We start from the raw sequence: 13,658 nt of genomic DNA on the forward strand, positions 1-13,658 counted from the left end.
GAATGAGAATACTGGGGAGGAGACTGCTGGCTTACAGAATGAGAACACTGGGGAGGAGACTGCTGGCTTACAGAATGAGAACGCTGGGGAGGAGACTGCTGGCTTACAGAATGAGGATACTGGGGAGGAGACTGCTGGCTTACAGAATGAGGATACTGGGGAGGAGACTGCTGGCTTACAGAATGAGGATACTGGGGAGGAGACTGCTGGTTTACAGAATGAGGATACTGGGGAGGAGACTGCTGGCTTACAGAATGAGAACGCTGGGGAGGAGACTGCTGGCTTACAGAATGAGGATACTGGGGAGGAGACTGCTGGCTTACAGAATGAGGATACTGGGGAGGAGACTGCTGGCTTACAGAATGAGAACGCTGGGAAGGAGACTGCTGGCTTACAGAATGAGAACGCTGGGGAGGAGACTGCTGGCTTACAGAATGAGAATGCAGGGGAGGAGACTGCTGGCTTACAGAATGAGAACACTGGGGAGGAGACTGCTGGCTTACAGAATGAGAACGCTGGGGAGGAGACTGCTGGCTTACAGAATGAGAACGCTGGGGAGGAGACTGCTGGCTTACAGAATGAGAACGCAGGGGAGGAGACTGCTGGCTTACAGAATGAGAACACTGGGGAGGAGACTGCTGGCTTACAGAATGAGAACACTGGGGAGGAGACTGCTGGCTTACAGAATGAGAACACTGGGGAGGAGACTGCTGGCTTACAGAATGAGGATACTGGGGAGGAGACTGCTGGCTTACAGAATGAGAACGCTGGGGAGGAGACTGCTGGCTTACAGAATGAGGATACTGGGGAGGAGACTGCTGGCTTACAGAATGAGAACACTGGGGAGGAGACTGCTGGCTTACAGAATGAGAACACTGGGGAGGAGACTGCTGGCTTACAGAATGAGAACGCAGGGGAGGAGACTGCTGGCTTACAGAATGAGAATTGATAGGAAGGTGGTAAAACTAGTGAGAGAAACATAAAAAAAAAAGTTACAAATAAATGGCAAATAAAGAGTCAGTCATGTCCATTGTATGATGTAATGTTATTGATTAAATCACAGGTTCCTAACATTGAATTATTATTATTTTTAATCATCACACAAATAATGCCTCTAGTAATATTTTGTGAACAATTTGTTGATTTGAAAATAAGCTACTCTCATACTGTACTACAATTAACATAAAATTACCTTTAGCAAGACACCTTAAAGGGACACTCCACTGCTCAAATACAAAATAAATAAAAATCACAGTTTAGTAGATAAACCCCAAATGAAAACTTGCATGCATTTAATTATGTATTTTTCATTGAGTATATATCTACAATCAGCATGAAAACACTGCAGATCTCTTGTCTGCTATGCAAGCTCTCACCTAACCCCACCCAGACTTTCTGTGGCTGTCCAATCACAGACTTCCCAATATAGCTCAATGAAAAGTCTCTGTAAGTCAGGTGCTCTGGGCAATTGCTGCCTCTTGATGTCAGTTGCATTGAGTTAACGAGACCAGGAAGTAACAGGACCAGGGGGTGTATACAGGTTAATTTATAAACGTGAACACTTCTATTGAAATCTTGCAAAATGAAAAAAAGAGCACACACTCTTCACACATATAGCTTTTTAACAAGCTAAAGTTATTTTGGGGTCTGGAGTGACCCTTTAATGAGATTTTTTTGGGAAAAAGCTACCTATTGTAGGCAGTTAGCTAGAACATGAAGTACCAGTTCCTACCATTGGCAACCCAGTGACAATGAGATCTACTCTGAATCCTGACCAAGGGGGTTAAATTATCCACTGGAAAAAATATAAATAAAACATATTAGACAGTATAGAAGTGTAATTTTAAAACCGCAAACTCTAGAACAAATTAAAAATCTATTCTATTTTCAATAGAACATAAGAACCCCTATAATTGTTTTTTTTCTTCCAAATAGTTCTGCATTTGATATAATGTGTGTAATATTTTGAGAACACATCCAGCCTGTTTTCTTTCGGATGTGTGAGCTTGCTTTAAAGCAGAGGGGTAACTAACAAATGTAACAGCCAATCAGGAACAAGAATGGCAGGTGCAAGATTGTGTATTTAATGGATAGAAAATACCTGCACATTTGTGTATTTTCATTATGTGTTTTAAATGTAGACAATCTAGTGTTGAAACCACCCAGAAAGCCCAAACAATCTGAGATGTAATTACTAATGGGTGTTAAGTGAAACTTTCAAAGATGTACACAGAAAGCCATGTGAATGGACGAGACTGAACAAGCACTGGTCCAGCTTCATTAGATATTATTAGCCAGAAAATATGCTGAACAGAGTGTACACATGTCCGTTTAAAGTGACAAACAATGGCCTGGATAACTTATAAACTCCTCCATGCACACTCAGAGTACATAAAACAACTGCCTGGCACATTGGGATTCATGCGGTAACACCTCCTAATGCATAAATCAACACATGACACAGATGGGGCAAAACCAGAAATGAAAGGGGCTTCTTTTGTGCACATTCTGGACTTAATTTGATAACCGTTCATGCAAGAAAATGCTGAATATTCCGTAGGACACACTGTATTTCTTTTTAGAAAGAGTTGGGGGAAAAAAAAAGTTTATTTTAATTAACCATTTCAAAATTAGTGGATCTTTGCAGGCACAAAAGGAGTATATAATTAATGTTAGTACTTTGATATTTTTAAAGACACCTACTTAAAAAAATACTTTAACTTCTCTACAAAGCTGTGATCACTGTGTTTTTTTTGTTTATTTTATTATGCCGTTACTGAAAAATATACCAGGAATTCAGCTTACTAAATGATCTAGAGACGCCATAAAAAACAATCACTGCGCGCCAAGCAAGATTTAATTTCCTTAACACAACCACAAACAATAGTTCTGTAACATATCCAATATATCTGTTCCTGTACGTGCAGTGGTCTGATCTCAATGATGTGTCTGTTAGTCCACCCATTGTACAGCGCTACGGAATTTGTTGGCGCTATATAAATAATAAAATAATAATAATAATATTGCCATTTCAGAATAGTGAATATTTGTAGGACAAAATAAAATTAACCTGTGAAATTAAAATGCCTGAAACTACTTTGATTCAATTTTATAAGGTTTTCATGAACGTATGTACGCCTTTTAAGACCATCCAAGTTGATAATTTCATTGTGACACAAGAGTTTAAAAAGGTTAAATTACTATCTGAAGGGAGGTAATCTGGCAGACTTTGAGAGCAGCCTGCAAGCACTACAATTTGCATCGAGAGGGGCATTTGTCATCATTAGCTGAGCATTGACAGCTGGCACCCACTGTGTCCCAGCTTCTAAAAAGTAGCAAGGAAATGGCTTTTGCATTTAACTTGCTATTGTTGGAAGTGTTTTGTAAAAATAGTGTCTTATCATAGGATGAACCAGCAGTAACAATCATTTCTATAGCGAACTAGCATACCAGTTCTAGGTATTTCTAGAGCACACAAATTGCCACTAGTATGTCTACACTTTATACTAGATTATACTATTAACATATAAAAAAAAAACCAAGCAAAATAAATTAGCTTAAACTATACATTAACATTCTAAGGCTAAAATTATGATGTAAAAAAAAAAAAAAAAAAGGGGGCTTTGTAATCCATCAGTGAATTTCTTTCAGCTAATGTGTACTGTTTGATTATGGTACAGAAAAAGAAATGTTTTTTGAAAATGCATATAATTATTATTATTTTTTTTTAAATAGAAATAAGATTTGTTAAACAAAAAAATAAAAACATTTTTTTTTAAATCTTTCAGTTCAAAATTGAGAAAAATATCACTTCGTTAATCTTGCATTTAAATTATGTTGAGAAAAAAAAATATTAAGAAACAGAACCTAAAACTCTTCTCATAATGTGCTATTAGTGCCATTATGCAAACTAGTTTATGCTGAAATAAAACTAATTTTTGGGTTAATGTGAAATCTATGTAAATTAAGTATTCTCATTTATCAGAAATGCTGACAAGCATTCCATATTGCAAGTGAGAAAAGAAAATGCCTCGAGAAAATAAGCAATTAATTAGTTTTATATTTTCTATTTCACTGTCTTCAGGCACAACAAAATCATCCATACGGATTGGAAAAAGAAAAAAAAAAAAAAGAAAGAAAATAATGAAATAGAAATAGATTTTGCTTCATATTTAAACACATATGGCTTCTTCCTGCTATATTGAGCACCACAAGGGTTACGGATGCCCGTGGCTAAACTGTGCAGTTTCAGATGCATGCCGGGGGAATTGTGCTAATGCCGAGAGCTGAACAAATACATGATTTTTTACAAAATGTGCAAACACACAACGATTCATAAATCCTTTTCATGCCCCAAAAATACTGAAACAGATCTGAGATAAAAATAGAAAAATATATATTTGTTTGCATGTTTCTACATAATATTATTTCAATCATTTTATTTTCTATATTATATATTTTATTGTGTGATACATTAACATACACATACCTTGAAAATATCATGTTATTTACAAGGAAATTTTGTTAGACAGCAGGGGAAAAGTTACTCATCCATCCAATGGGTGTACAGAAAGGGGAACAAAAAATATAATTAATATGAAAACAAATGTTTGTTATTGAGAGAAATATATAAAGTGATATATAATGTGCCTATTTGCCTGTTTGCATAACTTCAGATTTCCAATATTTGCAATTGTAATAGACTAGCAAAAGGTTACACAGAATCTCACACCAGGTCTGTACCAAAGCAAGATAAATGCACATTAACACTGATGACATTAGTGTTAAGATTGATATTTGCACTTTATTAAAAAAACAAACAAAAAAAAAAGGCGCTATATATATATATATATATATATACCAGGTCTCACACCAGGTCTGTACCAAAGCAAGATAAATGCACATTATATATATATAGCGCCTTTTTTTTTTTTTTTAATAAAGTGCAAATATCAATCTTAACACTAATGTCATCAGGACAAATCTGTTGGCAGACCAATTTCTATTTGCAGTAAGTTACTGATGCTTGTAATAACAAAAGCTTAGTTGACAAGAAAAAAAATAAAAGATAGTACACAGTTTTTGTTGTGGGTTTGTGTTTCCCTACAAATGTTTTACAGTTTATTTTTTCTGAGGATTCCCATCTGTTAAATGCACTTGTCACTGTTAAGAATACTGTTTAATTAAGAACAAGCACTTGCAAGCGATCACATGCCACATATATGGATTCAGGCATGTGTACAAAAAAAAAAAAAATAATAATAATTCTAAAAGAATATAAAAAAAAAATCTAAATTACATGGACTGTCTGTGCTCAAGCAGGCTAAGAAAAAGAAAAATGTAGAAAATATCAGAATGAAAAAAAGCAGCAGATCTTGTAAAAGAAACAGAGTAAAATTAACATTTGTGTTAAACAGTATGTTTTCAAAATGTATGCTAAGTGCTTTGGCGAAATGGCCTCTGTAATACAACACGTTGCAGGGCCCTTGCAAGTTAAGTTGGTACAATTAATTGTTCACAGTATTTTGGAGCTGCTTCGGCAATCCAGATCACTCCAGACCAGTGTCTTTGTTTTCCTGCCTGTGGAAATTGACCTTTGCTGCCCCAAACCTGAAAATTGTTTCCTTTTGCAGCTTGCGCACGCAGTTACCCCCTATATTTGTACTACCCCCATTTAATGCCTTTTACGGCATGCAATTTTATTATAATTTTACCAATTCTATTCTTATTATTACTATTTTTAAAGCGCCAACCTCTATTGTGCTGCATTGGTGAAATGCTAATCTGGAGTATATATTTATAATTAATCCAGATAAATAGAGGAGGGCTCAGCAGGCTAATGCAGTGTTTAGCACTCATAATTGTAATTAATATTGTTCTACAATCCAATCAACAATCATTTAGATTTATCTTATTTAAAATAAAATAAAAGCATAGCCCCCCCCCTACTGAATACAAGTAAACACACACGTGTGTGTGTGTGTGTGTGTGTGTGCGTGTGTGTGTGCGTGTGTGTGTGCGTGTGCGTGTGTGTGTTCTGCAACAGAAGATTTGAGAAACTATATAAAACTATATATATATTTCTAGCTTATCTTACAGACCTGGTCATATGCTATCATTATATTTTAGCTCTGAGTTTCATATGATCCGTTTATACAAACACAATATTCAAAAATGGCCTGGGAGCCATTTCTCCTATTTGTTTTCTATTCCATAGTATGACATTTGTGGAGCTGTAATGGAGGAGTTGCTAGGCAACAAGGCAAAATTGGCTCCAGGCATTTGAATTACTGAGCTCACATTCTGCACACAACTTTTTACTAGGGCAAACACTTAAAGTACTGTCCTCTGACTGACTTTGCCAGATGTATGTACACTATTAGAGTATAAGCTTATTAATAAAATGAGCTAATGCAAAAATGACATGGAAGGAATATTGTATATTTAATATGTAGATAAATATATGTGTTAAAATTAAAACCAGTAAGATAATACACTATAGGCATAGTTTGAAATGAATATACATACCATACATGATGTATAATGTACATATGAATGTTTAGACAGAGAAGAGGACATTATGGGATATTCATTAAAAAGCAAGTTGCAGGGACTTTGAATTTGCACACACATTTTTTTTATATTTAAGTCAATACGGAGGTGTATTTAATAATAATAATAATTATTATTATTGTTATATAAACACACACAGACATCCAAACACACTTTTAAAATGCTTGATATTTATTTATAAAATATTTACCAGGAATGATACATTGAGATTTCTCTTGTTTTCAAGTATGTCCTGAATGTATAATGGTGTGTGTTTGTGTGTGTGTGTGTGTGTGTGTGTGTGTATCTCAGCTAAAAGAAACTGCAGCATTTATGAAACAAACAGAAATGAATAGGACATACTTCAGAACCAGAGTAATCTGAATGTACCTTTCCTGGGTAAAAACTTTGTTATTATTTTAAAAAAGAAAAGAAAATCGTGGGCTTGACTATTATATACAGATATGTACACGTCATGTGTAATTGTATATTGCTGGTGATTGCTGAATGATAAATAAAATGTTTATTTTCACATGTTCCTAGCCTGCAAAAGATACTGCACAGCATAATGAAAAATGCAGACTATATATATATATATATATATATATATATATATATATATATATATATATAAAAAGACAGTTTAGAGTTAAACAGCAAAACACATGTAAAGTATGTATTAAGTGTTTGGAAATATAGCAGAAATTCATAGGTACTGCATGTATGGATGAATAATACATCCCATAGTAACCATGTATGCAGGTGGCACTCCCCATAGAAGGCAGAGCAGGCAGTGGATGAGATGGAAACTTTGTAACAATGTGAGTGTTCCACAGCCAGCACTCTGTGCCTGGGAGATGACTGACTTCCTCTCTGTGTATCAGACACTGTCTCCGAGACTGGCTATATGAAGGTTATCACATAGATCCGGCCATAGAGAGACTTATTGCAAATAACAAAACGAAACAACTAGCCTTACTTATTGCCAAGGAGAACGTGAGGATGGGATCCTCGGGATAGTGTTATAGCAACACCATATACCGCATCGTTGTACAATGACTCGATTTGCACTTAATACAATTAATTTAACCCATTAACTAGCAAACGTGTGACCAACCACATTACAAACATTGAATGCCTCGGGCACATCGGGAGTTTAAAGAGCCATTATCATCCCTGTATTTCGAAATTCACTGCCCGCTACCACAGAGCAGGGTAGTGAGGCCTTTAGAAAAAAAAATATATATATATGGGCTAAACAGAGTTTAGAAAGCTATATATATACTCTGTAGGCAGGCCTACTAGCAAGACAGGCGGTGTATTTGGATGAACGACGGAAACCCTAAGTGCCAGGGATTAGCATAAAAGGCATCACAGTCAATAGGACACATCTCTGGTACTTAATTGGTTAATGTCTAGATAGAACGCTATGAGTTGCTCATCACTGGTACTGAACCGGTTAATGTCTGGATGTAAAGCAATGAGATTCTCATCTCTGGTACTGAAAGGGTTAATGTCTGGATAGAAAACTATGAGTTGCTCATCACTGGTACTGAACTGGTTAATGTCTGGATGTAAAGCAATACGTTTCTCATCTCTGGTAGTGAAAAGGTTAATATCCGGATGTAAAGCAATGCGTTTCTCATCTCTGGTACAGAAAGGGTTAATGTCTAGATGGAAAGCTATGAGTTGCTAATCTCTGGTACTGAAAGGGTTAATGTCTAGATGGAAAGCTATGAGTTGCTCATCTCTGGTACTGAAATGGTTAATGTCTAGATGGAAAGCTATGAGCTGCTCATCTCTGGTACTGAATTGGTTAATGTCTGGATATTAGTTTCAATGTTGCTCTTGATCTGGGAGTCGAACACTGGCAGTGAGGGGTTAAGTGCCGTTGCTAGGATACCCTCAGAGCTGGGATAGCCCTGGCTCCCTCTCTCTAGATTCAGGAGCGCGCACTCGGGATCGCGCTGAAAGGTCTGACTAGGAGCGGGGGCGCGCACCGTGTACCGACTGTAACCGACATCTCCAAACAGTCAGAGTATCGCCGTTTTGTTAGTGAATGAACCGGGTTATAACGTGTTATTTACCAACTGCAGCGACATGTAATAGGAATAGGCAGAATTGGGCTAAAACCATCCGATTTCTGGAAATTCTTTAGCTATATTAAAGTTTGACTATTTTAGCCTGGATGTGTCTTTCAAACTGCTGGCACACAATTTACTAACCAATAACACCATCGGCGTTATTTACTAAACTCCGGATCTCATGTTAACGTGTGTACGAGCAATAAGGATAATATAGGGAGTTTTATTTACGGTTTATCACGATTTACTGCCGAGTTATATTAAATAGTACAAAACACACGCGTGTATCTCTTCATTTAGAAACAAAAACCTTTATCTGTCACCAAATAATACAATATTATTAAGATCCATGGAGCAGGAAAGCCTTGAGACAGTTACATGTGACTTTTCCTTCACTCAATAATAATAACAAAAAATGCTCTGAAAATATAAATGTTTGTGGAGTTTATTCAATCACAATGGACTGCAGTGATTTAACAGCATAGCTCACCTAGAATACAGCGGATTTGAAATTTGAGTTTTTTGTTTGCAATTCTGCCTTCCAATCCCTATTAATGTAATCTGATATGAATCATACATACACACACACACCTTCTACATGTTAACAATACTGGATTTGTATCAAACAATGTATATATGATTAGACAGTTTAAGGAAAAACAAAAGATTTTTTTTATTTAAAAAAAACAAACAAAAAAACGTAAAATAATTAAGAATAAACATGAAAATTAGATGAATTAACACCTCAAACGGAATGTATTTTTATATATAATTTTAAGGCGTATTTTGTATATATTAAGAGGCATATGGGAAGTGAAAGCATTGCTCGGGGAGCATTTCTCCATCCTGAGCCTTAGCAGTCATGCAGTGAGACTGCCCATGGACAGAGAGAGCAGGTGTAATGTCAGGTCTAAGTCTGCCTCTGGTAAGCTGGTTGTGACAGGCAGAGATAGCCATCATCCAAGGCTCCCCAGGAACTGGTGACAACATCAATAGGAGTCCCAACACACAGTGACAGTACAGGGGATCTGGTAATGTGAGCCCTGCAATCCATCCACTCCATGCACATCAAAACAGCACAAGCCACAACAAAACACAAACACGGATCCCAATTAGACTGTACACCAACTTCCTGATCAGGGATCTGGCACTAGCTACACCAAACAAAAGCTGTCAGTCTGACTGAGCTTTCCCTAGAGCTGTCACAAATGGAATCCTATAAGAATGCCACATATTATCCATCAGATGTGCCTAAACCTGGCTGGCTCGCATTGCATTAAACTGGAGCTTTAAACTGCACGTGGAATTGACACATCACATTCGTTCCAATTTATACAAGGGAATCCAATTGTGCTGACTGCTTAATATTAAACATGAGCAGATACAAAACAGACTTGACGAATTCTTTATAAAAAGAAAACAAAAAATACCAACTTGTTTTATTTAAAGAGAAAAACATTTTTTTAAAAATAAATAAATACACCATATGCCGTTCTAAATGTACAGTGTGTATTAATGAATGATTTGTACAATATACAGTTTAATATGTTTTTATTATTAAAATCGCAGAGCAACATTTATAAAACAGTTACACACACACACACACGGAAATCGTATACACATCGATACACAGTTTCTATGTATATAGATAAAATGCACATACACACACAAGCATTCATATTTTATAAATATATACACTCACACACGCACAGGATGGATCTGTATTGTATGCACATGGAAATATCTCCACACACGGATACATAATATAATCCAATAGTATATACTATGTAACAATATAATGTCAGATTGTTTGCTGTGAGCTCGCTAAATCTGATTTCAAGTGATGCTCACTTTTTAATCTCCCCTCCCCCACCCCACTGACCGAGTTAATCCCAGCTGCTGCCCAGTGTTTGGGTGCCCCAGTGATGCCCAGGGCACAGCCTGGTAGCTCTCACCTTCACTCTGTGAGGGGGGTGCTGTGGCTCGCAGCTGAGGGCGGAGACTCGCCTGTTGGCGATTGGCCGCTTCCCTGGCCCTCCCTGTATAACTCCCAGTGGGGAGCATGAGAGGGGCTCTGGTACACACCATCCGCAGCCTCCATACACACCGCACAGAGTGATGGAGCAACTCCAGGCCAGGGTACAGCACATCCACAAATAGCAGCACACTGTGCCTGGACCACTCCAAGCCTGCCCCTAATTAACCCCTGGCTCCCTCTAACTGTCACTGCTGGAGGAGGAGGAGGGGGTGGGACCTTGTCATCCTGCAAAGCTGTCCATGCTGCTTCAAACTTCATGCCATCTGCAGGGTCAGGCTGAGGACCCCCAGACCAAGTACCAGGCTGATGACCCTGTTATCAAACACCAGTCTGAAGACCCCCTGATCCAATACCAGCCTGAAGACCCCCAGACACAATACAAGTCTGAAAACCCTCAGACCCCAAACCAGTCGGAAACCCCCCAAACCAAGTACCAGTCTCAGGACCCCCAGACCCAACACCAGCCTGAGGACCCTCAAACCAAGTACCAGCCTGAGGACCCCCAGAGCCAATACAAGCCTGACCACCCCCAGCCCTGCCTCATTCTAGCTGGGAGTCCTCCTTCTTCTCCCCAAAGTTGGCTCCTTCCCCAGCAGCCGCCGCCTTGGATCCCTCGGCTTACTGCGAGACTCCGGTCTACAACCCGGATCTCTGCCCCAACATGATCGCGGCCCAGGCCAAGCTGGTCTACCACCTCAACAAGTACTACAACGAGAAGTGCCAGGCCAGGAAGGCGGCCATCGCCAAGACCATCCGGGAGGTGTGCAAGGTGGTGTCCGACGTGCTGAAGGAGGTGGAGGTGCAGGAGCCCCGCTTCATCAGCTCCCTCAATGAGATGGACAACCGCTACGAAGGGCTGGAGGTCATCTCGCCCACCGAGTTCGAGGTGGTCCTCTACCTCAACCAGATGGGGGTCTTCAACTTCGTGGATGACGGCTCGCTGCCGGGCTGTGCGGTGCTCAAGCTGAGCGATGGCCGGAAGAGGAGCATGTCCCTGTGGGTGGAGTTCATCACGGCCTCGGGCTACCTGTCCGCCCGCAAGATCCGCTCCCGCTTCCAGACGCTGGTGGCCCAGGCCGTGGACAAGTGCAGCTACCGGGACGTGGTTAAGATGGTGGCGGACACGAGCGAGGTGAAGCTCCGGATCCGGGACCGGTACGTGGTGCAGATCACCCCGGCCTTTAAATGCACCGGGATCTGGCCGAGGAGCGCTGCCCACTGGCCGCTGCCTCACATCCCCTGGCCGGGGCCCAACCGGGTGGCCGAGGTCAAGGCCGAGGGCTTCAACCTGCTGTCCAAGGAGTGCCATACCCTGGCCGGCAAGCAGAGCTCGGCCGAGAGCGACGCTTGGGTGCTGCAGTTCGCCGAGGCCGAGAACCGGCTGCAGCTCGGGGGGTGCCGGAAGAAGTGTCTGTCCGTGCTGAAGACCCTGCGGGACCGGCACCTGGAGCTGCCCGGCCAGCCCCTCAATAACTACCACATGAAGACCCTGGTGTCCTACGAGTGCGAGAAGCACCCCCGGGAGTCGGACTGGGACGAGTCGTGTCTGGGAGACCGGCTCAACGGCATCCTGCTCCAGCTCATCTCCTGCCTGCAGTGCCGGCGGTGCCCCCACTACTTCCTGCCCAACCTGGACCTCTTCCAGGGCAAGCCCCACTCAGCGCTGGAGAATGCGGCCAAACAGACCTGGAGGCTGGCCAGGGAGATCCTCACCAACCCCAAGAGCCTGGAGAAACTATGAGGGCCACTACATCACCTGCCCACTCACTGACTGGGGAGCCACTTACTTGCCCACTCTCTATAAATGGTAGCCCATCACCTGCCCAATCACTGACTGGGGAGCCATTCACTTGCCCATCTCTACCCATGTGAGTCATTCACCTGCCAATAGAACCCTTCACTTGCCCACTCAGAGACCATGGAAGCCCTTCAGCTTGACACTCTCTAGCCATGAGATCCCTTCACCTGCCCACTGACAAACGATGGGAGCCCTTCAGCTGCTCACTCAAAGCCCATGTTGTGGAATTACAAACCTTACTTTGCCTGGAATATAAACAGTTAACAATTAACCCTGTCACAGCCAGAGAGAGAGAGAGAGTCTTGACAAAGGGCACCGCTGCATTCTGCAATGGGGACTCCAGTTAAAAGCAAAAGGGTTAATATATTTAAAAAAAGGAAGATAATAGTATAATCAATAACAAAACATATATTTCGTTTCTTTTAACCAGAACATTAAAAAGGACAAAAACAATATCTATATATACACTTTCACTTGTCCTGCATACAATGGTCACTTCGGCTGGATACAACTGTGAGCTTCTACAATGAGTGTTCGATTGATCGAATTCAGGAAAGCTATTAAGGCTAATAAACATCTGCATTTTCTATTGCAGTTTCTGGGAGAATTTTCAAGGACAATAAATCCTCTTTTTCTATCCCAGCTATTAAATAAAGTGCATCATTTTCATTTTTAAAGCACTATCATTTCTCCACTGACTCCTTCTAGCCGAAAAACAAAATCTGCTCTATCACACCGAGGGCTCCACTACATCATCTGCCATTTGGATTATAATAATCAGTATTTTGGTTAAAACCTCTCCAGAACGGGCAGCTGAACAAATGAATTATTATGTACTTTTTGTGTATCAAAAATATTGTGGTTCACAGTGTGATTGATATAAATTGTGGCTGTTTTATGTTCTGTGATTTGGTGACAAGTCCAATTCTCATTTTGGATACAACCGGATGTGTTCTGCTCAGAAGATGCCATTTAAAAGGTAGCTTTTTCACGGTACTTTTGTTATATATGTCTTTAAAAAGGTGTCAGAACTTTAAAGTTTACATTTTGGTTTTTTCAGAATGCTCCTTTATTTCTAACATTCCATAAATATACTTGAAATGTTATTTAAATATATTCAAATGAAATTTGAATCTCGCTTATATGATGGCGCGTGTATATTTGAATTATATATTTGAAATGCACT

General features: G+C 40.0%; 2 protein-coding genes across 7 annotated transcripts in view; one reads left to right on the forward strand and one right to left on the reverse strand.

Moving 5' to 3' along the window:
* NBEA (neurobeachin) overlaps positions 1 to 13,658 on the reverse strand; it is a 520,018-nt gene that overhangs the window by 138,302 nt on the left and 368,058 nt on the right. The window lies entirely within an intron of this gene.
* MAB21L1 (mab-21 like 1) lies at positions 10,698 to 12,857 on the forward strand. The gene has a single exon (XM_063429239.1). It carries the CDS (start codon positions 11,336 to 11,338, stop codon positions 12,413 to 12,415), a length of 1,080 nt encoding a protein of 359 aa, XP_063285309.1. The 5' UTR covers positions 10,698 to 11,335; the 3' UTR covers positions 12,416 to 12,857.

The sequence above is a fragment of the Pelobates fuscus genome, chromosome 1 (genome assembly GCF_036172605.1).
Source record: "Pelobates fuscus isolate aPelFus1 chromosome 1, aPelFus1.pri, whole genome shotgun sequence".
Taxonomy (NCBI): Eukaryota; Metazoa; Chordata; class Amphibia; order Anura; family Pelobatidae; genus Pelobates; species Pelobates fuscus.